Source organism: Papio anubis, chromosome 4, assembly GCF_008728515.1.
Source record: "Papio anubis isolate 15944 chromosome 4, Panubis1.0, whole genome shotgun sequence".
Taxonomy (NCBI): Eukaryota; Metazoa; Chordata; class Mammalia; order Primates; family Cercopithecidae; genus Papio; species Papio anubis.
The window spans coordinates 128,775,792-128,800,465 of NC_044979.1; the positions used below are offsets into that span (position 1 = coordinate 128,775,792).

General features: G+C 43.8%; 1 protein-coding gene across 4 annotated transcripts in view; it reads right to left on the reverse strand.

The window, feature by feature from the left end:
- Window positions 1–23,761, reverse strand: part of CRCP (CGRP receptor component) — a 40,367-nt gene extending 16,606 nt beyond the window's left edge. Inside the window, exons 1-4 of one of the 4 annotated variants that reach the window (XM_003895921.2) lie at window positions 23,512–23,685; window positions 10,834–10,870; window positions 7,714–7,812; window positions 5,143–5,237 (exon numbers count right to left, since the gene is read on the reverse strand). In XM_003895921.2, coding sequence (XP_003895970.1) covers window positions 5,143–5,237; window positions 7,714–7,812; window positions 10,834–10,870; window positions 23,512–23,519 — 239 coding nt within the window. In that variant the 5' untranslated portion in view covers window positions 23,520–23,685. Of the gene's footprint in view, window positions 1–5,142; window positions 5,238–7,713; window positions 7,813–10,833; window positions 10,871–23,511 lie in introns of all 4 variants that reach the window. The other 3 variants (XM_009202879.2, XM_009202878.4, XM_003895923.3) reach the window with 3 other exon arrangements.
- Between the last annotated feature and the right edge of the window lie 913 nt (window positions 23,762–24,674).

The following is a 24,674-nucleotide window of genomic DNA, read 5'->3' on the forward strand; positions in this document are numbered from 1 at the left end:
CTGCAAGCTCCGCCTCCCGGGTTCACGCCATTCTCCTGCTTCAGCCTCCCGAGTAGCTGGGACTACAGGCAACCAGCACCACGCCCGGCTCATTTCTTTTTTTGTATTTTTTTAGTAGAGACGGGGTTTCACCGTGTTAGCCAGGATGGTCTCGATCTCCTGACCTTGTGATCCGCCTGCCTCGGCCTCCCAAAGTGCTGGGATTACAGGTGTGAGACACCGCACCCGGCCTAAAAAATTTTTTTAGGCTAGTGAAGTGAAGCAGTGAGAGTACAGAAGGGATAAAAAAAAGTCTTGAAAGCAGCCAGAGGAAAATGACACATTAGGGTTAGGGTGATAGCAGATTTAAAATTTTTTTTTAATTAATTATTTTTCAAAATATAGAGATAGTCTCACAATGAAGACCAGGCTGGTCTCAAACTCCTGGCCTCAAGTGATCTTCCTGTCTGAGCCTCCCAAAGGGCTGAGACTACAGGTGTGATCTACTACATCTGGCCTGATCACAGATTTCTAACCAAAAACTGTGACAGCCAGAAGTCACTGAAATGACATCTTTAAAGTTCTGAAGGAAAAGATCAATCAATCCAGGGAAATTATCCTTCAGGAATGAAAGAAAATGATGACATTCTCGGCTAAATGAAAATAAGAGAATTTGTAGCCAGCAGACCTGTTCTCAGAAAAGTGCCAAAGGAAGTTCTTCCTGGTGAAGTAAATGATAAACAGGACACAGGGCACTTCAGAAATAGACAGCAGGCCGGGAGCGGTGGCTCAAGCCTGTAATCCCAGCACTTTGGGAGGCCAAGACGGGCGGATCACGAGGTCAGGAGATCGAGACCATCCTGGCTAACACGGGGAAATCCCGTCTCTACTGAAAAATACAAAAAACTAGCCGGGCGAGGTGGCGGGTGCCTGTAGTCCCAGCTACTCAGGAGGCTGAGGCAGGAGAATGGCGGGAACCGAGGAGGCGGAGCTTGCAGTGAGCCAACATCGCGCCACTGCACTCCAGCCTGGGCAACAGAGCGAGACTCCGTCTCAGAAAAAAAAAAAAAAAAAAGAAATAGACAGCAAAAGAAATGATGACATTTTGGGTAGACATAAAAGACATTTTTGTTCTCTTAAGTTCTTTAAAGTATGTAAGAATATAGAAAGTAAATGTACCCTAGAACTTAAAGTATAATAATAATAATAATAAAACGAAGTAAAAAAAAAAGAAAGTAAATGTTAAAACACCACTAATAGTATGTAGATTATATGTTTCAATGTATGTAGTTTATATGTTATAAATATAACCATAACACAAAAAGAAGGTAAAGAGACCTATATACACTAATCGGTAAAACATTAACTCCGGACTATAAATGGTCAGGCATGCATATTATTAACCCTACTAGTAACCCAGTAGGGATCCCTAGAGTAACTACTAGAAAGTAAATAAAAAGATACAGCCAAAAGGCTACAAATCTTTTTAGCTTTATAGATATAGAAAAAGCAAGTGACAACATTCAACATCCAATCTCAGCAATTTGAACTTCCTAAACCTGGTAAAAGACATCCATGGAAAACCTAAACTAGCATCATACTTAATGGTGAAGGCCAAACTGTATTCCCTTAATATCAGGGACAAGCTGAGGATGTCTGCTCTCACCACTCCTACTCAACATCGTCCTGGAGGCCTGAGCTGGGGCAATGAAATAAGAAAAAGAAGGAAAAGGCATACAGATGAGAAAGAAGTAAAACTCTGTTTGCAAACACCGTGACTGTCTGCATAGAAAATCCTAAAGAATACACTAAAAAAGTTCCTGGAACTAATAAGTGGATTTTTCAAGGCTTGAGGGCATAAGATCAATATAAAGTCAGCTGTATTTCTACATTAGCAATCAACAACTGGAAATGAACACCACTTACAATAGCATGCAAAATTATGAAATAGGTATAAATCTAAAAAAATTTGTGCAGAACCTGTATGCTACACTGTTTTCATGGACTAGAAGGTTCAGTATTGGTGGGTTGTTTTTTTACCTTTGACTGATCTTAAATTATTATGAGTTTTTTTTGTTTGTTTTTTTTGAGACAGAGTCTCGCTGTGTCACCAGGCTGGAGTGCAGTGGTGCGATCTCAGCTCACTGCAACCCCCATCTCTCGGGTTCAAGTGATTCTCCTGCCTCAGACGCCCGAGTAGCTGGGACTACAGGCGCCCCCGCCAACACTCCTGGCTAAGTTTTTGTATTTTTAGTAGAGACAGGGTTTCACCATGTTGGCCAGGATGGTCTTGATCTCTTGACCTTGTGATCCACCTGCCTTGGCCTCCCAAAGTGCTGGGATTACAGGCGTGAGACACTGCGCCTGGCCGATCTTAAATTATTAATATTGTCAAAATGTCAATTCTCCCCCAAAACTGACCTATAGATGTAATACAATCCCAATCAGAATCTCAGCAGGATTTGTTCCAGATATCAACAAGTCAATTCAAAAATGCATACATAGGCCAGGCACGGTAGCTTACGCCTGAAATGCTAGCACTTTGGGCGGCTGAAGCAGGAGGATCACTTGAGGTCAGGAGTTCAAGACCAGCCTGGCCAATACAGTGAAACCCCATCTCTACTAAAAATACAAAATTGGGCCTGGGGGCGGTGGCTCACGTCTGTAACCCCAGCACTTTGGGAGGCCAAGGCGGGCGGATCACAAGGTCAGGAGATCGAGACCATCCTGGCTAACATGGTGAAACCCCGTCTCTACTAAAAATACAAAAAATTAGCCAGGCTTGGTGGTGGGCACCTGTGGTCCCAGCTACTTGGAAGGCTGAGGCAGGAGAATGGCGTGAACCCAGGAGGCAGAGCTTGCAGTGAGCCGAGATCGCACCACAGCACTCCAGCCTGGGCGACAGCGAGATTCCATCCAAAAAAAAAAAAAAAAATTAATTAATTTAAAAAAATAAAAACACAAAATTGGCCAGGCACAGTGGCTCATGCCTGTAATCCCAGCACTTTGAGAGGTCGAGGTGGACGGATCATCTGAGGTTGGGAGTTTGAGAAAAATCTGACCAACATGGAGAAACCACGTCTCCACTAAAAATACAAAATTAGCCAAGCGTGGTGGCGCATGCCTGTAATCCCTGCTACTGTGGAGGCTGAGGCAGGAGGAATCACTTGAACCTGAAGGTGGAGGTTGCAGTGAGCTGAGATCGCGCCATTGCACTCCAGCATGAACTCACAAGAGCGAAACTCCATCTCAAAAAAACAGACAAAACAAAACAAAAAAAACTGGGCTAGTTTTCTTCTCATGTAAACCCTTGGTCTATGACGTTTTTGATTTTAATAGATTAACTCATTCCAGACCAAGAAAAGGAACTGGACACTACAAGAACTCACAGAATACGATCAAGCCACTTTTGCCTCAAGCAAACACAAACATCGAAGGACTTCATTGATCAACTTTATAAAAAATACTTTTAACTTGTAAACCCTACTTTTTATTCAATTTGGTCTGAATTCTGGGAGTAGGGGTAATGTGATAGGTCATACAAACTGGGACTCCAAGAAAAGATTATTTATTTATTTTTTGAGATGGAATTTTGCTCTTGTTGCCCAAGCTGGAGTGCAATGGCGTGATCTTGGCTCACCGCCAACTCACTGGCTCACCACAACCTCTGCCTCCCAGGTTCAAGCAATTCTCCTGCCTCAGCCTCCCTAGTAGCTTGGATTACAGGCATGTGCCACCACGCCCAGCTAATTTTGTATTTTTAGTAGAGACAGGGTTTCTCCATGCTGGTCAGGCTGGTCTCGAACTCCCGACCTCAGGTGACCCGCCCGCCTCGGCCTCCCAAAGTGCTGGGATTACAGGCATGAGCCACTGCGCCCGGCCAAGAAAAGATTTTTACACCCCATTAAGATGTGTTCCTCATGGCACATGTACACATATGTAACAAACCTGCACGCTGTGCACATGTACCCTAGAACTTAAAGTTAATAAAAATAAATAAATAAATAAATAAGGAAGGAAGGAAGGTCTTCTCCTGCATTTTCCCAGTCAAACCAGAGTTAGTACTTGATTAATATAATACTTGAATTCTGTCTTGTTTTTTCCCCATTTCTATCACATTATCACATTTCCTTCCTTTCAAAACAATTTAACTTATTTTACTAACATTTTGAGATCAGCTCGTGACATTTAATGTTCTCAATAATTAGAGAAGAATTAATTTCGTTAGCCTAGAATACACTCACTTGTGTTTCTAAATTAGTAAGCTCATTTTCATCTAGATAATGGAAGGCTAGATGGGTCCCGCTTTAAGAGTAGAACTATTGGTTCTACCAATTTTGGTTTCGAGGCACTGTGTAGGTAAGAACCAAGTGGCCCTGATCCTCAGCTCTTGGAGTGAAGTGCTCTGTAAAGTTTATCTGAATTGAATCGTTAGGGTAGAGGCAGTGTTAATAATATAGAAATGTTTGGCCCTGTTCACAGTAATGATTAATAAATAAGGTTGCATCATTTATGGCTTCTGGAGTCCAAAAAGGACATCTACACATATTATTTCCACGAAGACACCACCCTTCACCCTTGCCCCAGCCTTGTGAGTTTAGCAGATGATCCTTATCTCAGTGGTGAGGATAATGAAACTCAGAGAGGTCAAATACCTTTTCCAAGGTCATGGTGCTAGTAAGGGGCAGAAAATGGACTACAGCCCAGGTTCCCCGATTCCAATCTTGTCATGCTGTGGTCAGATGCTAGCAGTTGGGAGTTACAAGATATAAATAAACTGTATTTTGGCCCATTTGATTGAGATCTCTACCCATGACCTAAATTTGCCTTCTTTTCCATGAGGCATTTCCATTTCCCCTCACCCATCTTTTTTGAGAATGTAAATTATCTCTGCTAATTTTGCCGAATAAGCAGGCACACTAATAAAGTATCACTAGGAGAAATGAACTTTCTTCATTGATTTAAAAAAAAAAAAAAAAAAAAAAAGATTTGTTCCTTACTCTAGTCCCTATGTCTAACTTTCAGTTGTTTCATCTACAATACTATAATCCTCCTTTAAATCCAAACCCAGCTGAGTATCAATACACCGTAGCTTCGAATGGCTTTCCTCAGCCATCATTTCACCATGTGTCACTCTCTTCCTACTTAAAGAGATTTACTTACTTGGTCAACTTGTGGCTTTTCATTGCTGTGAGAAATTCTCTGACAATCTCAGGACTCTGGTGCCTGCATGGTGTTTTTGATATGTATTTTAACGTCTGGAAAAAAAGAAAAAAGCCAAGCATAAGACAACCCTGAATGAGAAAAAACGAAGGAAATGGCTGTAATTAAAATTCTAAAATTTTGTTTTTAAAAATCCTGTAGAGGTTGGGCACGGTGGCTCACACCTGTAACCCCAGCACTTTGGGAGGCCGAGGTGGCCAAATCACCTGAAGTCAGAAGTTCGAGACCAGCCTGGCCACCATGGTGAAACCCCATCTCTACCAAAAATACAAAAAATTAGCTGGGTGTGGTGGTGCACGCCTGTAATCCCAGCTACTAGGGAGGCTGAGGCAGGAGAAACACTTGAACCCGGAAGGCAGAGGTTGCAGTGAGCTGAGACTGCACCATAGCACTCCAGCCTGGGCAACAGAGTCTGAGACTCTGTCTCAAAAAAAAAAAGGAAAGAAAAGAAAAGAAAATCCTATATAAAACAAAGAGGCATTCAGGAGAACCAATCTTCATGTAATTGGAATTCCTGAAAGAGAAAATCAGTAGCTAGAACAGGAAGAATAATTAATGAAATTTTAGAAGAAAATTTTTCTGATTTCAAAAAAAACCTCAATCTGACAATTGTGCTATCATATTTTGAACAATTTTTTAAAAGAGGGGGAACCCAAAGAATAAAATAAATTGCCATGAGTCCACATGGATATATATAAGTGAATAAAATAATGAGTAGGAAGAGACAACTTTTACTTTTTTTTTTTTTGAGACAGAGTCTCAGAGTCTTGCTCTGTTGCCCAGGCTGGAGTACAGTGGTGTGATCTCCGCTCACTGCAAGCTCCACCTCCCGGGTTCATGCCATTCTCCTGCCTCAGCCTCCCCAGTAGCTGGGACTACAGGCACCTGTCACCACACCTGGCTAATTTTTTTGTATTTTTAGTAGAGCCGGGGTTTCACCTTGTTAACCAGGATGGTCTCAATCTCCTGACCTCGTGATCTGCCCACCTCAGCCTCCCAAAGTGCTGGGATTACAGGTGTGAGCCACTGTGCCCAGCCAGAAGAGACAACTTTTTCTTATGGAAGAATTCTAACTCATATGAGCTGGGTACAGTGGTGCACACCTGTAATCCCAGCACTATGGGAGGCCAAGGCGGGAAGATCACTTGAGCCCAGGAGTTTGAGACCAGCCTGAACAACACAGTAAAATCTTGCCTCTTAAAATAAAAAAAAAAAATTGTATCTAATAAGCATAGAAAGAATGAGAAAAATTATAAATCACTCTCAGGCAATTGTACCATAGTCATAATTACTGCAGGAAAGATCCACCAATGAGTGCTAAAATTGATGGTTAAAAGCTTAAGGAAGGGTAGGCTGTTTTCATAGCCTCAAAGCATCTCCCACAAAATATTTTTTAATTACTGTGGTGGTTTTAACACACATCCACAAATTCTTTGACATCCCTCCCTTCAAGAGGTGGAGCTTAATCTCCCCCTTCCCCTTGAATATGGGCGGAACTTGGTGAATCCTTTCTAACATAATATGGAAATGAAGAAACAGTAGCTTTACAGTGGAGAAACCGGGCAGATACCATCTTAACCAAATGACCAAAGTTAACAACATTAGCCATAAGAAACATCGACATCATGTACCCCGAGAAATCATGACACAAGAAGGAGAGATCACCTCTGTGGTACTCTTCCTCAAAAGCCATAGGTTCTGTGTAATCATAAGAAAACATCAGACAATCAGAAATCAAGGGACATTCTACAAAATACTTGACAAGCCCTTTAGAAGTGTCAAGGTCATGGAAGACAAAGGAAGAGTAAGGATACAGATCGAATGACATTATGGAGACATGTTAACTAAATACAAAATGGTATCCTGAATTGAATCCTGGAACCCAGAAGACAGCAATGGGAAAACAAGGTATTCAAATAAAATGTTAGCTTAGTTTAGCAGTATGTACCACTGTTAATTTCTTGGTTTTGATCACCGTACCATGGTTATGTAAGATGTTAACATCAGAGAAAACTATGGGAAGGGTACATGAAAACTCCCAGCACTGTCTCTACAACTTTTATGTAAGAGAAAAATGGCTGGGTGCGGTGGCTCACGCCTGTAATCCCAGCATTTTGGGAGCCCGAGGTGGGCGGATCACCTGAGGTCAGGAGTTCGATACCAGCCTGACCAACATGGAGAAACCCTGTCTCTACTAAAAATACAAAATTAGCTGGGCAAGGTGCTGCATGCCTGCAATCCCAGCTACTCGGGAGGCTGAGGCAGGAGAATGGTGTGAACCTGGGAGGTGGAGCTTACAGTGAGCGGAGATCGTGCCACTGCAATCCAGCCTGGGTAACACAGGGAGACTTCGTCTCAAAAAACAAACAAACAAACAAACAAAATCAGGTTAGAGTAAAACTATTCAGATCATATAAAAAGTGATCTTGATTTCGGCAGCCAGTCACTGGGAGAATAAACCCCTCTCCCTCAGTGGTACTTTAAGTAGGTCTGCCAGAAGCCCAGGCTTACTTCATAGGTGATGGTGTTCAAGTTCTGTTGTCCAGAGCTGTGTTTATTCTTTCCACTTTCTTTACGCTGCTCCTTCAGATCAGTTAGTAACTGAAACACCTAGAAGGAGATACAAAAAAGATGTTTATGAATACATTTGAGAAATATATCTATCCAAGGTCAGTGGTTTGGAAGGATAAACAGGAAAGTGTAGTACTTCCTTTCACTCGCCCATCACCCAGCTTCCAACTCTTGGATTTGAGCAAATGAGTCCTAGAGGCAGATGACATTTTAAAAAAATGCTCTTATATAAGCCAAATAATCCAAATTCATTAATTTATTTAAAATATTTCAAGTATTTCCTATCAATATATACATCACTAATCGCCTCTGATCTCAAAAATATACTATTTGAAAGCAGATTTTCTTAAAACAAATATTTTGCTAAAAAAGAATTATGTGACCAGGCACGGTGGCTCATGCCTGTAATCCCAGCACTTTGGGAGGCCAAGACGGGCAGTTCACGAGGTCAAGAGATCAAGACCATCCTGGCTAACACAGTGAAACCCTGTCTCTACTAAAAATACAAAAAATTAGCTGGATGTGGTGGCACGTGCTTGTAATCCCAGCTACTCGGGAGGCTGAGGCAGGAGAATCACTTGAACCTGGGAGGCAGAGGTTGCAGTGAGCCTGGATGGTGCCACTGCACTCCAGCCTAGGTGACAGAGCGAGACTCCCTCTGGGAAAAAAAAAAAAAAAAAAAGAATTCTGCTTCTCTAGTATAAAAATCTAATATAATGATTTCTTTCTGGAAAATAAAAATTTTGAGGCAAGTGATAAGACAGAGTTTACCCCCCCCAAAAAAAGAAAGGAAAAAATGCTATGGATCTTTAGAAGTAAACTTTCCCCACAAGGATAAAACATACAGGCATTAGTGCTGGGGGCAGGGGGGAATCTCAATCTCATTCCTGTTTTAGACATTCTACCAGAGAAGTGAAGAAAATGCAGGCTCATACACCATTACTAGATACAATGGAACCCCTTTCGTCTGCTGTTCCTTTCAGAAATAGTGACATGATATCAATGAATGCAATGTTTCCCCAACGGATAAAACACCCAAACACCTAGCAAAGTCCAAACTAGACAAGGAGGCTCCTAAAAGCCAAAGGCTTGGCCAATGACCATTCAACTATTTCCTTCCTGTTCTAAGCTGCAACCATTTACGATTGAGCCTTTAGGGAGGAAAGAATACGGCCAACTGTGTTTATTCTACTACCTTCTAATTTGTGGGGCGGGGTGGGGGGCACAAGGGGGAGGTTTCTTTCTTTCTTTTTGCTGTCTTCAACTCTGGGAGCTGTTTTTAGGGACAGGGTCTCAAAGGCTGTCTCCCAGGCTGGAGTACAGTGGTGATCACTGTAACCTCAAACTCCAGGGCTCAAGGGAACCTCCCCTCTGTCTTCCAAGTAGCTAGGACCATAGTAGGTGTTTGCTACCATGCCCAGCTAATGTTTTTTTTTTTTTTTAAAGAGATGGCGGTCTTGGCCGGGCGTGGTGACTCAAGCCTGTAATCCCAGCACTTTGGGAGGCCGAGACGGGCGGATCACGAGGTCAGGAGATCGAGACCATCCTGGCTAACATGGTAAAACCCCGTCTCTACTAAAAAAATACAAAAAACTAGCTGGGCGAGGTGGTGGGCGCCTGTAGTCCCAGCTACTTGGGAGGCTGAGGCAGGAGAATGGCATGAACCCGGGAGGCGGAGCTTGCAGTGAGCTGAGATCCGGCCACTGCACCCAGCCTGGGTGACAGAGCGAGATTCCGTCTCAAAAAAAAAGAAAAAAAAAAAAGATGGGGTCTTGCTATGTTTCCCAGGCTGATCTCTAACTCATAGCCTCAAGTAATCCTCTCTCCTTGGCCTTCCAAAGTGCTGAGATTATAGACGTGAGCCACCACATTTAACCTACTACCTTCTAGACCTCCTCTGAGTCTTCCTGAGTTTAGACTCTGGCACATGGAAAATTCACAATCAAGGTAGAAATGGTTCTTTCTACACCTAGAGTTAGCCTATCAGATGGTTTTGCTAGTGCCAAATAGGAGGCAAAAATGCTGGAATATCTCCTCTCTTACCAACCTTTTTCCTTCTTTTCCTTTCTCCAGCAATCCCACCCTAAGCCCAAAAAATTCTACATTTCTTAATTTCTACTATTCAGAAAGGTGAGTCAACTAAACTCACTTTTATTTATTTATTTTTTTTAAGTAGGGACGGGTTTTCACCATGTTGGCCAGGATGGTCTTGATTTTCTGACCTCGTGATCCTCCTGCCTTGGCCTCCCAAGTGCTGGGATTACGGGCGTGAGCCACCGCGCTCAAACTAAACTCACTTTCAAAATAAGGATATGAATACCCATAAGACTATTTGCAATGTATAAAAGCATTATAAATATATAAATATATCAAGGGTGATAATTAGGAAAAAGCATAAAAAAAGGTAATGCGAAATTCTGCAGAGAGAAACAGCCTTAAAATACTTTTAGATATTAGACATAGCTCCTATACTATGACTACATCCCAAATGATGATCTAGAATCTTTGAGATTTAAAGAAGGTTGCCACCTCTAAATTAGAGTCTTCCCAGCTTCCCTGAAGTACTATGTATAACGTATCAAGCTTACACTATTCCAAGGTCCACCAGATGGTGCCATATGTCTTGTTTTAAAGTGGAAAATCCAAATAAATTCAGTCATTTCTTTTTTCTTTTTCTTTTTTTTTAGACGGAGCCTTGTTCTATTGCCCAGGCTGGAGTGCAGTGGCGCATCTTGGCTCATTGCAACCCCTGCCTCCTGGGTTCAAGTGATCCTCCTGCCTCATCTGGGATACCAAGTAGCTGGGACTACAGGCACATGCCACCACACCTGGCTAATTTCTGTATTTTTAGTAGAGACTAGGTTTCACCATGTTGGCCAGGCTGGTGTTGAACTCCTGACTTCAAGTGATCCACTCGCCTCAGCCTCCCAAAGTACTGGGATTACAGGCATGAGCCAATGCGCCCAGCCTGAATTCAGTCATTTCTAACCAAAATGAATTTAACAATCTTAGTTACAAAGGGCAAACTATCAGAGAGGAAAATGTAACAGTCCAATTTACCTCGTAGTTACTGAGAAGCGCAGAACTGGCATCCTTCCTGAAAAAGAAAAGTAAGCTATCATCAGTCTGCACTCACACCCCTTTCTGGGTATCAAATATCTGTAAAAGAATTCCTGTCAAGATGTAGTAGTCCACTTTTTGAATTTAGGGCCTACAACCTAAAATTGAAATTGAGAAATGTCTTAAGTCCAACATGGTTTAGCTAGCTGTGGGCAATTTCAGAGCAGACTTGGGATCAAAGTGCTGTCCCATCACACAGCCATGTCCTCTCCCCATTACTGTCTGCCTCCCATCAGCTACTGACATCCTGGGCTAGCCACGTCCTCCTGCTGAATCAACAGAAATGGGCCACTTAACACTAATGTCACCACTGGGAATTCCAGCCGTGGTCAAGTATCCTGCCAAATATCCACTGCGCTCCAAGGGTGTTCACCACCTACATCAACTCAACAGGCAGAGTCAGGGTGGCAAGCAGCGGCCAAAAGCCTGGTTCCCTGTGTAACAGTTAATCCAGGCAATATGCCATCTTTCCTGAGTGAAGAAACAACGATGTTACATATATTAAATCACAATCAATCCACCCTACAATAGCACAACAGAAAGCATTGTTTCAGCAGTCTGGAGGCAGTGGAGTATGACAAAGAGCATAGTTTTGAAATCAAGACTTGGGTTCATATTCTAGCTCTGCCATTTATGTGCTGTGAGAATTTTAGTTAAGTTAATTACTCCCTAAGTTTTCCTTCTACAATAAAAATGGGATGAAACTAGTATCTAAAAGTATGGCCTGGATTCTAAATCCAGCTCCTGAATTCTTTGGCTGTGTGAATCTGGGCAAGTTACTTAATCTCATTATGTTTAAATTTCCTATCTATGAAATGCAATTATAGCATCGGCCTTGTAAGACTGTTCACAGGGTTCACTGAAAACATGTAAAGTACCTGGAACATAGTAAGTGCTCAATAAGCGCCAACATTATCATTACCACTACCTGTGCAACTACCACTACCACCAGCTCCTCCTACCTCATCAAACTGTTATGATGAAGTGAGACAACAAATTTTAAAAGTTTAGAATAGTTCTTGGTACTTGTATTAACATTTCCATAATGGAAGACTATTATTTTTAAAAGATGTTATCTCAGCTAATTCTCATTAAAACCCCTCTGACGTAGGAGCTATTCATATGATCCCTACTGTATAGAGAGGAAGCCAAGGTTCAGAAATTAAATAACTTGCTCAAGGTCACACAGTAAGAAGTCTAAACAAAGTGGAAGGTAACTATGGAATTGTGGGAAATGAGACTGGACTGGATGAATGGAAATTCGTAATGCAGAATCCTGAAAAATCAGGTAGAGGGGTCTGCACTTGACATAATGTGCAACAGAGACACCTGTATTTTCTTAAACCAGGAGTGCAGCGAGATGATGCAAATGATGACCCAAGATTTCAAAAGCACAGACCAAACAGAGAGGTGATTTCCCAGCCAATAAATAAAGCAAAACCAACAAGGCTCGACCTAGGCCTTAGGTCATCAGCACAGTGATATCAGCACTGTAATCAAATCAGCTCTGTGCTACCAGTGATCCAAATGCTACCAGTGATCCAAATGCTACCAGTGATTCAAGCTACGATTTCACAAAAGTGCTGCTTTGCCCAAATGACCACAAACACACTCAAGTCACAGAGTATCATATTTGAAAGGAACCTAACACAGGAAGGACAATGCATAATTAGTGCATGTGATGCAGTTCATTTAAAATTGAAAATGACAAGTGAAACCACATGTCATCTTTGCCTACTTAATCAGGAAATCAGCCCACTGGCTTCCTCCTATCTTTGCTTGAAATTGAGTTATAACTCCCTGTGCTCTACACAATATGAGGCATTAAGACATCTCTTCCTGGAATACTTGACTGGAGAAAAAAATATGAATGTTATTTCTCTTTGGGGCCAATGGATCCATTCCAGGTGCACTGTTACAACTTCATTTCCAAATCATGGCCCCTTCTCTGTCACTCAGAACATTCCACGCTCTGGGAAATTTGTCCTTAGCCATTCCAAGTTACTACCCCACTAAACAAGTCAATATTGTAATGCAAGAATCCAAAGAACAGCCTCTGCCTCTTCTAGAACAAATATAAAGGAGGAAAACTCTCTTTCACTTAAGTTTTAATGAATCTGTGTTTTGGGATCAAGAGAACAATCGATGTTTACACACGTACTGCATTTTGCAGACTCTGGCTGACAGAAGCTGATTTATCCATTGATTTTTATCAGGAAGATACATTGTTTTTTAAACCCAGCCAAATACTCACAGTATAAATGCCCATGTATGCCAGGCCTTTCTTTATTTAATAAAATGTCAAGAGGTACCTTATCTACCTTTTATGAAGTCCTAAACGAGCTGTATGTATGGGAAATTGTTTTAAAGGCAGTTTTTATTCTTGAGAAGTGACTGTAACCACCACTAAATGACAGATTGTTGGCAACAGGATACGGTGAAACCAGACAGACATCAACTTAATCAAGTTATCCAATTTCACAGCACCAATGATGTGACGCATGAGAAAGACACATCCCTCAGAGTAATCCAGCCCCAAGATGTTTCATTCAAATCTATCCATGGGGATACAGTCAGAGAATTCCAAACTGAGGAACAGTCTTCAAAACAACTGGGTTAGATTCAGACTCTTCAAATATCAATGTCATCTGTCAGAATGCCAATGTCACAAAAAGAAGCTAAGGAAATTTCCAGAGAAAAGAAAATTAAAGAAACATGACAACTAAATGCAATGTGCAGTTCTTCACTGGATCCTGAATTGGGAGGAAAAAGAACACTATTAGGACAACTGAAAAAATATGAGTTTACATTGTTTGTCTTAGTAATAGTAGATAAATTAGCGCTAAGTTTCCTGAGTGTGATAAGGCAATTAGAGCTACACCGAATGCCCTGTTTTTTCAAGAAGGGGTGAAATGATCTGACATCTACAACTCTCTAACGGTTCAGTTAAGTAAGTGTGTGCACCTGTGTATGGAGAGAAAGCTTATGCCTGTGCAAAAGAAATAAGGGAATGCCAGGCATGGGGGCTCACACCTGTTATCCCAGCTATTCCGGAGGCTGAGACAGGAGGAAGCTTCAGCCTGGAGTTTAGGTCCAGCCTGGGCTCAAGTGTCTCTAATCAAAAACAAAGAAAGGAAGAAAGAAAGGAAGGAAGGGAGGGAAGGAGGTAGGGAGGGAAAGAGAGAGGGAGGGAAAAGAAAAAAGAAAAGAGAAAAAGAAAAAGGCAGCAAATATCCGAATCAAAATGTTAACAAGAAGGCCGGGCGCGGTGGCTCAAGCCTGTAATCCCAGCACTTTGGGAGGCCGAGACGGGTGGATCATGAGGTCAGGAGATCGAGACCATCCTGGCTAACACGGTGAAACCCCGTCTCTACTAAAAAATTCCAAAAACAAAAAACTAGCCGGGTCAGGTGGCGGGCGCCTGTAGTCCCAGCTACTCGGGAGGCTGAGGCAGGAGAATGGCGTGGACCCGGGAGGCGGAGCTTGCAGTGAGCTGAGATCCGGCCACTGCACTCCAGCCTGGGAGACAGAGCGAGACTCCGTTTCAAAAAAAAAAAAAAAGTTAACAAGTGGTGACTCTAGGTAACGAGTATACAAGTATTTGTGGCACTCTTTTTGCAGCTGTTTCATAGGTTTAAAATTTTTCATGCTAAGAAGTTAAGGAATATGAAAATGTGAAACTATGGCCAGGTGCAGTGGCTCACGCCTGTAATCCCAGCACTTTGGGAGGACAAGGTGGGCGGATCACGAGGTCAGGAGATCGAGACCATCCTGGCTAACACGGTGAAACCCCATCTCTACTAAAAATACAAAAAATTAGCCAGGCGTGGTGGCGGGCACCTGTAGTCCCAGCTACTCGGGAGGCTGAGGCAGGAGAATGGTGTGAACCCGGGAGGAAGAGCTTGCAATAAGCCAAGACTGCGCCACTGTACTCTAGCCTGGGCAACAGAGCAAGAGTCCGTCTCAATAAAAAAAAAAAATAAAAAAAAAAAAATGTAAAGCTAAAATAAAGAATGCCATAAGGTTAAAAAAAAAACAACTGTAACTTATAATTGAGGATGTAAAATACATTTTCCCCCAAAGTTGTTTTGTTTTTTTTGTTTTTTTGTTTTTTTTTTGAGACAGAGTTTCGCTCTTGTTGCCCAGGCTGGAGTGCAATGGCATGATCTCAGCTTACCACAACCTCCACTTCCCGGGTTCAAGCGATTCTCCTGCCTCAGCCTCCCAAGTAGCTGGTATTACAGGCATGAGCCACCACACCCGGCTAATTTTGTATTTTTAATAGAGACAGGGTTTCTCCATGTTAGTCAGGCTGGTCTCGAACTCCACCTCAGATAATCTGACCGCCTTGGCCTCCCAAAGAAGTGAGATTACAGGTGTGAGCCAACACACTGGGCCTCTAAAAGTTTTTTAGAGGTACTAGAACTTACTAGACACATCTAGCAATTATAAATGTACAAGCTGTTGATCTCTACAAAGCAGAACTGTCTGCTCTACAGCTAACACTTCAGTATTATGTAATATATTCACACGCAATCAGACTTCCAGAAACTGCTTACCTATACAAAAACTTCATATTCTCCTGTAGGACTTAAAATAGTACTCATTTTATTTACATGTGTTTAAAGCAAATACTCCAAATGCATTTTCAAGACTGTCTAGAAAAAAGTTCAGGGACTTGTGCTCACAGAGGAGAGACCATGTGAGAACACAGCAAGACGTATGCAATCTGCAAGCTAAGGCAAGAGGCCTCAAAAGAAACCAAACCTGCTACACCTTGATCTTCAACTTCCAGTCTCCAGAACTGTCAGAAAATAAGCTTTTGCAGTCAAAGCCACCCACTGTGTGGTGCTTTCTAAAATCAGCCCTGGCAAATTAACATGGCAATGCTTGAGTAAAAAAACAAAACAAAAACAACTGTCTAAATCAATACCACAGGCAGGCAGTTACTTAATTTCCTCAAGTAATGAATTAGATGACTGAAGCTGACGTTCTATTTGACACTTAACTTGTAAAATTTGCTTAAAATGGTGAGTCAATTAAATGGATGTAAACAACTAGTTGGGGAAACTGAATTCCAAATAAACAGAACAAAAAGATCTCTCAGTGAACTTTCCTTAGAAGCAAACACATACACAAATGGCCCATGCAAACAGTGCCTATTATTTATTTATTTATTTTTGAGACGGAGTCCCACTCTGTTACCCAGGCTGGAGTGCAGTGGCACGATCTTGGCTCACTGCAAGCTCCGCCTCACCGGTTCACGCCATTCTCCTGCCTCAGCCTCCAGAGTAGCTGGGACTACAGGTGCCCGCCACCACGCCTGGCTAATTGTTTGTATTTTTAGTAGAGACGAGGTTTCACTGTGTTAGCCAGGATAGTCTCAGTCTCCTGACCTCGTGATCCGCCTGCGTGGGCCTCCCAAAGTGTTGGGATTACAGGCGTGAGCCACCGAGCCCGGCCAAACAGTTCCTATTAACTGCCACACAGTTAACTCTTATGCAGGCAATGATTAAAAGAATTGTTCAAATTCTCCTATGCCCAACCTATGCTATCAAGTCATGCTCTGAAAAACTAAACTCTGGTACAAGCAAACTGGGCAGCTTCTGAAATCAATGAACAAATTAACCTGTAGCATTCTCTTGGGATCTAGCACATGGGTATCCTCTTTTCAGTCCTGTTACTGGGTTGTTATAGTACCTATTACCTACCTTTTATAAATATCAGTATTTTCGGCTGTAAAAGGAAAGAAATCCTGACACTACCTCAAAAAAATGGTACAGAGGATAGTGTCCACTTTGCCAATTATACATATTATGTTCAAGAATAAAAGAGTGGATACAAACCTTTCTAGCATATCAGTGATCATTTATAGACAAAGCCAAACAGCAAATACCTTATATATAGACATACCTAACTTTGCTATATAAATATTTTGCATGGTGGCACATGCCTGTAGTCCCAGCTAGTGAGGAGGCTGAGGCAGGAGAATCGCTTGAACCCAGGAGGTGGAGGTTGCAGTGAGCTGACGTCGCACCATGCACTCCAGCCTAGGTGATGCAGCGAGACTCCATATTAAAAAAAAAAAAAAAAAAATTGTAACCTTTTACTTGAGGAAAATACATTTCCAAGTAATGGTCAAGAAGTTTTTATTTTTAAATTGTCAATCAAATAAAGCATAAATATTCCTCCCCTTTAATAGATTTCTGGGCCGGGCGCAGTGGCTCATACCTGTAATCCCAGCACTTTGGGAGGCAGAGGCGTGTGGATCACCTGAGGTCAGGAGTTCAAGACCAGCCTGGTCAACATGATGAAACCCCATCTCTACTAAAAATACAAAAATTACCCAGGCAGTTACTCCGGAGGCTGAAGCAGGAGAATTGCTTGAACCCGGGAGGCGGAGGTTGCAGTGAGCCAAGATTGCGCCATTGCACTCCAGCCTGGGTGACAAGAGCGAAACTCTTTCAAAAAAAAGAAGAAATTTCAGGTATTATTATTATTATTGGTACTATTATTATTATTCTATACTATTTACTTAGTAGGTATTTACTCAATAAGAATTTTTAAAGTAGCAAAAACTTAGGGGAGTCGTTCATTGTGCCTCCTCACTTCAGGTTCTGGGAGTGTCTGATGAGGTACAATATACAGTCATCCCCTGGTATTCATTGGAGATTGGTCCCAGGACCCCCACATATACCACAATCTGAACATGCTTGTCTCCCAGAGAGCCTTGCAGAACCAGCAGCTAGGAAGTCAGTTCTCCACATACGCGGTATATTCTCAACCCTCAAATATCGTTATTTTCATTCTCTGCATTGGGTTGCAGATTTGGAACCTGCAGATAAGGAGGGCCAACTGCATTTATTTTTTAACATCTGCGTATAAGGAGATCCATGAAGTTCAAGCTCGTGTTGTTCAAGGGTCAACTGTATCTGCAACTCAAGGTTCTGCTAAAGATCCCACAGAGCAGACTTCCAAACACCACACCTCCTGTTGATGACCAGGTAAGGACCAGAAGTTAGGCTTCCAGACCTTTCCACTCCAGGGCCCTTCCACTCCCAAATCACATGTCTATATCAGGAAATCTCATTTTCCCATGAATTACTAGCCGCAAAATTCTAGATTGGTTACCAGAAATCACTGACTACTTGGCAGAAGTGGACAGGCTGTTACAAGAACAAAAACCCTTGATTCAAACCATTTCACTTAGGAAAGTCAGAAAATATACACGCCTAGCAACTAGGATGCTAGCTAATGAATTCCTATACAGTTGGTCCTCCTTAGCCTCAGGTTCCACATCCTTAGATTCAACCAACTTCAAATGAAAAACATGCAAAAAAAAATTTTAAGAAAATGCTACACTGTTGCTGACATGTACTATGTAGTTAGGCCTAGGATGGCTGCCTCTGTACTAAACATGGACAGATACTTTTTGTCATTATTCCCTAGACAACACAGTACAACTATTTACACAGCCATTACATTGCATCAGGTATGACAAGTTGGTTGAGAATCAAACAGTCTTTCCTCTGCTCTCACCTGACAACAATCTATACAGAAGACTTCTGTGATCAGACGCGTGGGGATTTCTCTCTACCAATAAGCAGGCAATCAACTCTGCAGCCAACACCAGCTGGGTATCTTCCCATCCAATTCAATCCGGACACTAACTACCTGGAAACAGTGTCAGATTCCACGGGCTGAGGGCTCAGTCCCAGAAGACTACCCCTACTTCAGACACCAGCCACACAAGTCAGGGCCTCCAGAACTTCTCAATGATGGGCTTCAAGCTGCAGTTCCCAGGACCTCCTTCTCGGGTTTCATTAATTTGCTAGAATGGCTCACAAAACACTTACTTAGGTTTACTGGTTTATTATAAAGGATATTACCAAGGATACAGATGAAGTGGTGCACAGGGTGAGGGATGGAGAGGGGACGCAGAGCTCTATGCCCTTCCCAGGCGTACCACCCTCCAGAAACATCTACCTATTAGGCTATCTAGAAGTTCTCTTGGGCGTTTTGTAGAGATTTCATTGGAGAGAGATGATTGAAGCATGGCCAACCTCATAGTAATTGATTGGACAAAGAGTGTGATCTAATACTAGCAGACTGAGTGCAGAAACCCAGCAAGGCCCGTCCAGATTCTCCTTGGCCTCTCTGTGCGGTATTCCTTCCTCACAGGTAAGGGGCAGGACCCCCTCTGAAACAATCAGACAAGACAGGTCAGAGATTTTCTTTATCGCCAGCTCTAAGACAGAAAGGCAGCGGATGATTAGAGAGCAAGAGACGGACAGAGCTTCTGTTTTCTGAGGCCTGCTTCTGAGGCTTACAACACCCCAACATTCTTTTTTTTTTTTTTTTTTGAGACAGTCTCACTCTGTCACCCAGGCTGGAGTGCAGTGGCACGATCTTGGCTCACTGCAAGCTCCGCCTCCCGGTTCATGCCATTCTCCTGTAGCTGGGACTACAGGCGCCTGCCACCACGCCCGACTAATTTTTTGCAGTTTTAGTAGAGACGGGGTTTCACTGTGTTAGGATGGTCTTGATCTCCTGACTTCATGATCCGCCTGCCTCGGCCTCCCAAAGTGCTGGGATTACAGGCGTGAACCACCATGCCTGGTCAGAGCATCCCAACATTCTAACAAAAGACTGTCTTTTACCTTTACTGCTCTGAAGCTGTTCCAAGGCCGCTTCAGGAACCATGGACAAAGGACAAATACTTTAACAAAAGTTATGCTTACTATTTTAGTCACTCAGGAAGTAACAAGGACTATGGCAGTTGTGAGCCAGGAACCATGGACAAAAACTGGTATTATGTGTCATGAAATCACAATAAGTAATCTAGAGACGATTTAAAGTATATGGGAGAATGTGCATAGGTTATATGCAAATACCACACCATTTTACATAAGGGACTTGAGCATCTGTGAATTTTGGTATATGCAGGGGGTCCCAGAACCAGTCCCTCAAAGACACTGAGCGATGACTATATTTATGAAGGTAATAAAGTATTATTATATTACTTTATTGAACAAGTATTTGCTGAATGCCTACTGTGTGCCAGATGCAATGCTAAGCACTAGGTGAACACACACTGGTCCCCACCCTCCAAACAAGTAAACATACATTTATTATTGCAACTTGTAATTATTTAAGGGAAAGTAAATCAAGTCGATATGAGAGACAAAAAGAACTTATGTTAGACTTACTGAAGAGGAAAGGCAACTTTGAAAAGGGACACAACCTTCAAGATGAGAACAGGTGGCCAGGTGTGGTGGCTCACGTCTGTAACCCCAACACTCTGGGAGGCTAAGGCAGGCACATCACCTGAAGTCAGGAATTCAATACCAGTCTGGACCAGTCTGGCCAACATGGAAACCCTGTCTCTACTAAAAATACATAAATTAGCTGGGCATGGTGGCACACACCTGTAATCCCAGCTACTTGGTGGGCTGAGGCACGAGAATCTTGAACCCTGGTGGCACAGGTTGCAGTGAGCCGAGACTGCGCCATTGTACTCCAGCCTGGGTGACAGAGCGAGACTCCATCTCAAAAACAAACTTTAAAAATACAATAAAAAGAAGAGAACAGGGTGAGGGCGAGGAGGAAAGTATACCAGACAGAGGGTATGGCAATGCAATTGTCCTCAGAAAGTGCTTAGAAGGTTAGAGGAGAAGGAAATACCTGTCAGTGGAAAGTGTGCGTCTGGGAGGTTGGGAGAGTGGCAAGTGGTCAGGCTGGGGAGTAGGTGAGGTTTTACAGGGTCTTGCAGGTCCTGGTAAGAGATGAAGATTTCCTCTACGTGCAATGGAAAGTCAATGAAGGGTTTTACCCAGGGGGTGACATGTTCCAGTCGTTACTTAAGATCACTCCAGTTGCCATGTGGAGAACAGAATGGAGGCTGGGGAAGAGTGAACACTCAAAGGCTATTGCTTAATCCAGCCCAGAGGTGATGGACTATAAAGCTAACAGTGGCGACGGTGAAAAGTAGCTGCATTCAAAATACATTCTAGGGTAGAGACAACAGGACCACTGACGGACTGGATTTACGGAGTGAGGAGAGAGGGCTAGATTTTTGGTCTATGCAATTGGATAGATGATGAGAAGAGGTTAGAAACACACCTTTGGGAACCATCAGCACACAGATGGGTTAAATGACAGAGCGTGGAGAGAAAGGGTCCCAGGACTGAGACCTAAGATACCTCAACACTTAGACATCCAGCAAGGGAGGAATGGGACCCAGGGAAGGACACTGTGAAGTAATCCTTGATGTAGGAGGAAATATCACAAAGGAACATATAACATGAAGAAAGGAAAGTTTCTAGAGTTTCTGTATTAACCACTGCTGAGAGATCAAAAAAGTTGAGGCCAGAAAATCAACCTCTGGATTTGACAAGACGGAGGGATGGAGGGATCAGGGTTTTTTTTTCTGTTGTTGTTGTTGTTTTGGAGATGCAGTCTTGCTCTGTCGCCCAGGCTGGAGCGCAGTGGCACAATCTGGTTCACTGTAACCTCTGCCTCCTGAATTCAAGTGATTCTCCTGCCTCAGCCTCCTGAGTAGCTGGGATTACAGGCACCCAAAACCACACCTGGCTAATTTTTTTATTTTTAGTAGAGACAAGGTTTTGCCATGTTGGCCAGGTTGGTCTCAAACTCCTGACCTCAGGCGATTCGCCCACCTTGGCCTCCTAAAGTGCTGCGATTACAGGCGTGAGCCACCGCGTCCTGCTGGATCAGGTAATCTTAACAGTCATTTCTATAGACCAGTGAGGATGAAAGCCCAACAGAATGGTTGAGAGAAAGAGGGGCTAATCAGCACTTTCAAGAAGTTTTGTTGGGATGGTAAGCAGAAATGGAGTAAGAGGTGGACATGTATGTGGGGACAGGGGATTTTCTAAGATGAATACATTAAAGCAGGGTTGTATGCTCACAGGAAATGCTCCAGTAAAGAGGGAAAAATTAGTAATGATGGCTTGGACTAGAGTAAATTATATGAATAGTTTTTCAGGTTGCAGATGAAATCCGATCAGTGGGTTGCAAAATTAATTCAGTGGGTCAACCTTTTTTGTTCTGTTTTGTTTTGTTTTAGACAGAGCCTTGCTCTGTCACTCTGTCAGGAGTGCAGTGGCTCCATCTCAGCTCACTGCAGCCTCCTGGTCTCAAGCGGTCCTCCCATCTCTGCCTCATAAGTAGCTGAGACTACAGGCATGCACTACCACACCCAACTAGCTTTTTAATTTTTTGTAGAGACAGGGTCTCCCTATGTTGCCCAGGCTGGTCTCCACCTCCCAGGCTCAAGTGATCCTCCTGCCTAAGCTTCCCAAAGTGCTGGGATTACTGACATGAGCCACCATGCTTGGCCCCATTCATCTTAATAAAAAATAGACAATATGAGAGTGTACTCCATACATTATTGTTTCATGATCCTTTCATTTCAGTTACACAGATATATTGTGTTAAGTTAAAAAAAAAAAAAAATGGGAAGGGACCAGGTGAGGTGGCTCACGCCTGCAATCCCAGCATTTTGGGAGTACAAGGCAGGAGGATCACTTGAGCTTAGGAGCTGGAGACCAGCCTGGGCTGTAGTGAGATCCTGTATCTACAAAACTTTTTTAAAAAATTAGCCGTGAGTGATGGTGTGGGCCTGTAGTCCCAGCTACTGGAGGGGCTGAAGCAGGATTGCTTGAGTCCGGAAGGTGAGGCTGCAGTGAACCATGATTACACCATTGCACTCCCGCCTGGGGGACAGAGCAAGACCCTGTTTCTTAAGAAAAAACAATTAAGAATGTAAAAATCTGAAATGCCATCGTACATATAACCATTAAACACGAGGCAAAAGAACATAAAGGAAACTGAATCAAATAATCAGTGCACAGAGAACACAAGATAGGTAAATACCTACAAGTTAATATCAACCATATAAAGCCCACATTCGGAGTAGATGCAAAAACTTCCATTTGCACGACGTGCAACGAGCAAGCATGGAAAAGACCACGTGGAGTTAAATTGTCAGAAAATCTTTTACCTCGCCTTGTACACACCCTCACACCCCGTGCTGTTTCTCCGGTCCCAGTCCTGGCTCACATCCTTCCCTTCTCCCCACAAAAACCAGCCCCTTCCCTCACAGTGTTGACTGCTCCCATCAAACTCTGAGAGCAGCTCTTCCGAGTGAGAGCTCCCCAGGGGCCCAGTGCTGCAAGCAGAGCTCTACCCGGCCCTGATTCATCTTTCCTCCAGGTACTTTCAGGGCGAACAGACTCAGGCCTTTATAGCCTTCTAAGTCCTGGCTCGGATACCAGGCTGGGCTCCACCCCCGCACTGTGACCCAAAAACGCTGGTAAATGAATGAGAGAAGGAGGGCGCACACTGAAAGGCAACCAGACTGGGAGGTGTTTGGCCGCGCACCCCAGACACAGGGCGTGGAGGGGAAGCGAAGGTTCGAAGGGGCAAAGCGAGAGTCCCATTCGTCCCCGTCCCCACCCCGCGGCCCTCCCGGACAGGGCCGGCCCGCTGCCCTCACTTCCGTACGAGGGTCGCCAAGTTCCCACGGATCTCGGCTCTCAGCGGTCAAACCGATGGGCTCCTCGGCCGAAAAGGGACGCGCCCGGGGAGACTTACACTTCCATGACGTCCCGCCTCGTCGCCCCTAGCTGCCAGCAGACCAAGAACCTCACACGTCACAGCTGTCCCCGCCGCCGCCGACCGCGCCAAGGTGCCAGCTCCGCGCGCCAAGGTGCTCGCCGGGATTGCAGCGCTGCATGCCGGGAGCCTGGCGGACCCGGAACCTCGCGCTGCGCGTTCGCCTTTCTCGGGGGCGCGGGTGGGGGAGTGTTCCTGCATCCTTTCACCAGGGCTACGTAAGACTGCTAAGCGTTTGCGGACAGGATTATCTCGTGTTTTCTTTTCTTTTTTTCTTTTCTTTTTTTTTTTTTTTTTGAGACGGAGTCTCGCTCTGTCGCCCAGGCTGGAGTGCAGTGGCGCGATCTCGACTCATTGGAACCTTCGCCTCCTGGGTTCAAGCGATTCTTCTCCTGCCTCAGCCTCCCAAGTAGCTGGGACTACAGGCGCTTGCCACCAAGCCCGGCTAATGTTTTGTATTTTTAGTAGAGACGGTGTTTCACCGTGTTAGCCAGGATGGTCTCGATTTCCTGACCTCGTGATCCGCCCGCCTTGGCCTCCCAAAGTGCTGGGATTACAGTTGTGAGCCACCGCGCCCAGCCTCTTTTTTTCTTTTTTGAAACAGAGTCTCGCTCTGTCGTTTCTTTTTTGAGACAGAGTCTCGCTCTGTCGCTCAGGCTGGAGTGCAGTGGCGCGATCTCGGCTCACTGTAACCTCTACCTCCGGTGTTCAAGCAATTCCCTGCCTCAGCCTCCTGAGTAGCTGGGATTACTGGCGCCCGCCATAATACCTAGCTAATTTTTATATTTTTTAGTAGAGACGGGGTTTCACCATCTTGGCCAGACTAGTCTTGAACTCCTGACCTCGTGATCCACCCGCCTCGGCCTCCCAAAGTGTTGGGATTACAGGCGTGAGCCACCTCGCCGGCCTATCTCTGTTTTCGTGGTCCAGGTTTTAACAAAGTATTAATCAGCTCAAGTTGCAAGATGTGATCGGGTTAGTGGGCCTTTGCATGTTAAAATCCCACCCCTCAGAGAGTAGTGAGGCTGCTGGCATCTGGGCTGCCAGAAACATTGTAGTTTTTTTTTTTTTTTTAAGAGACAGGGTCTTCCTCTGTTGCCCAGGCTGGAATGCACTGGTGCAGTCAGAGCTCACTGCAGCCT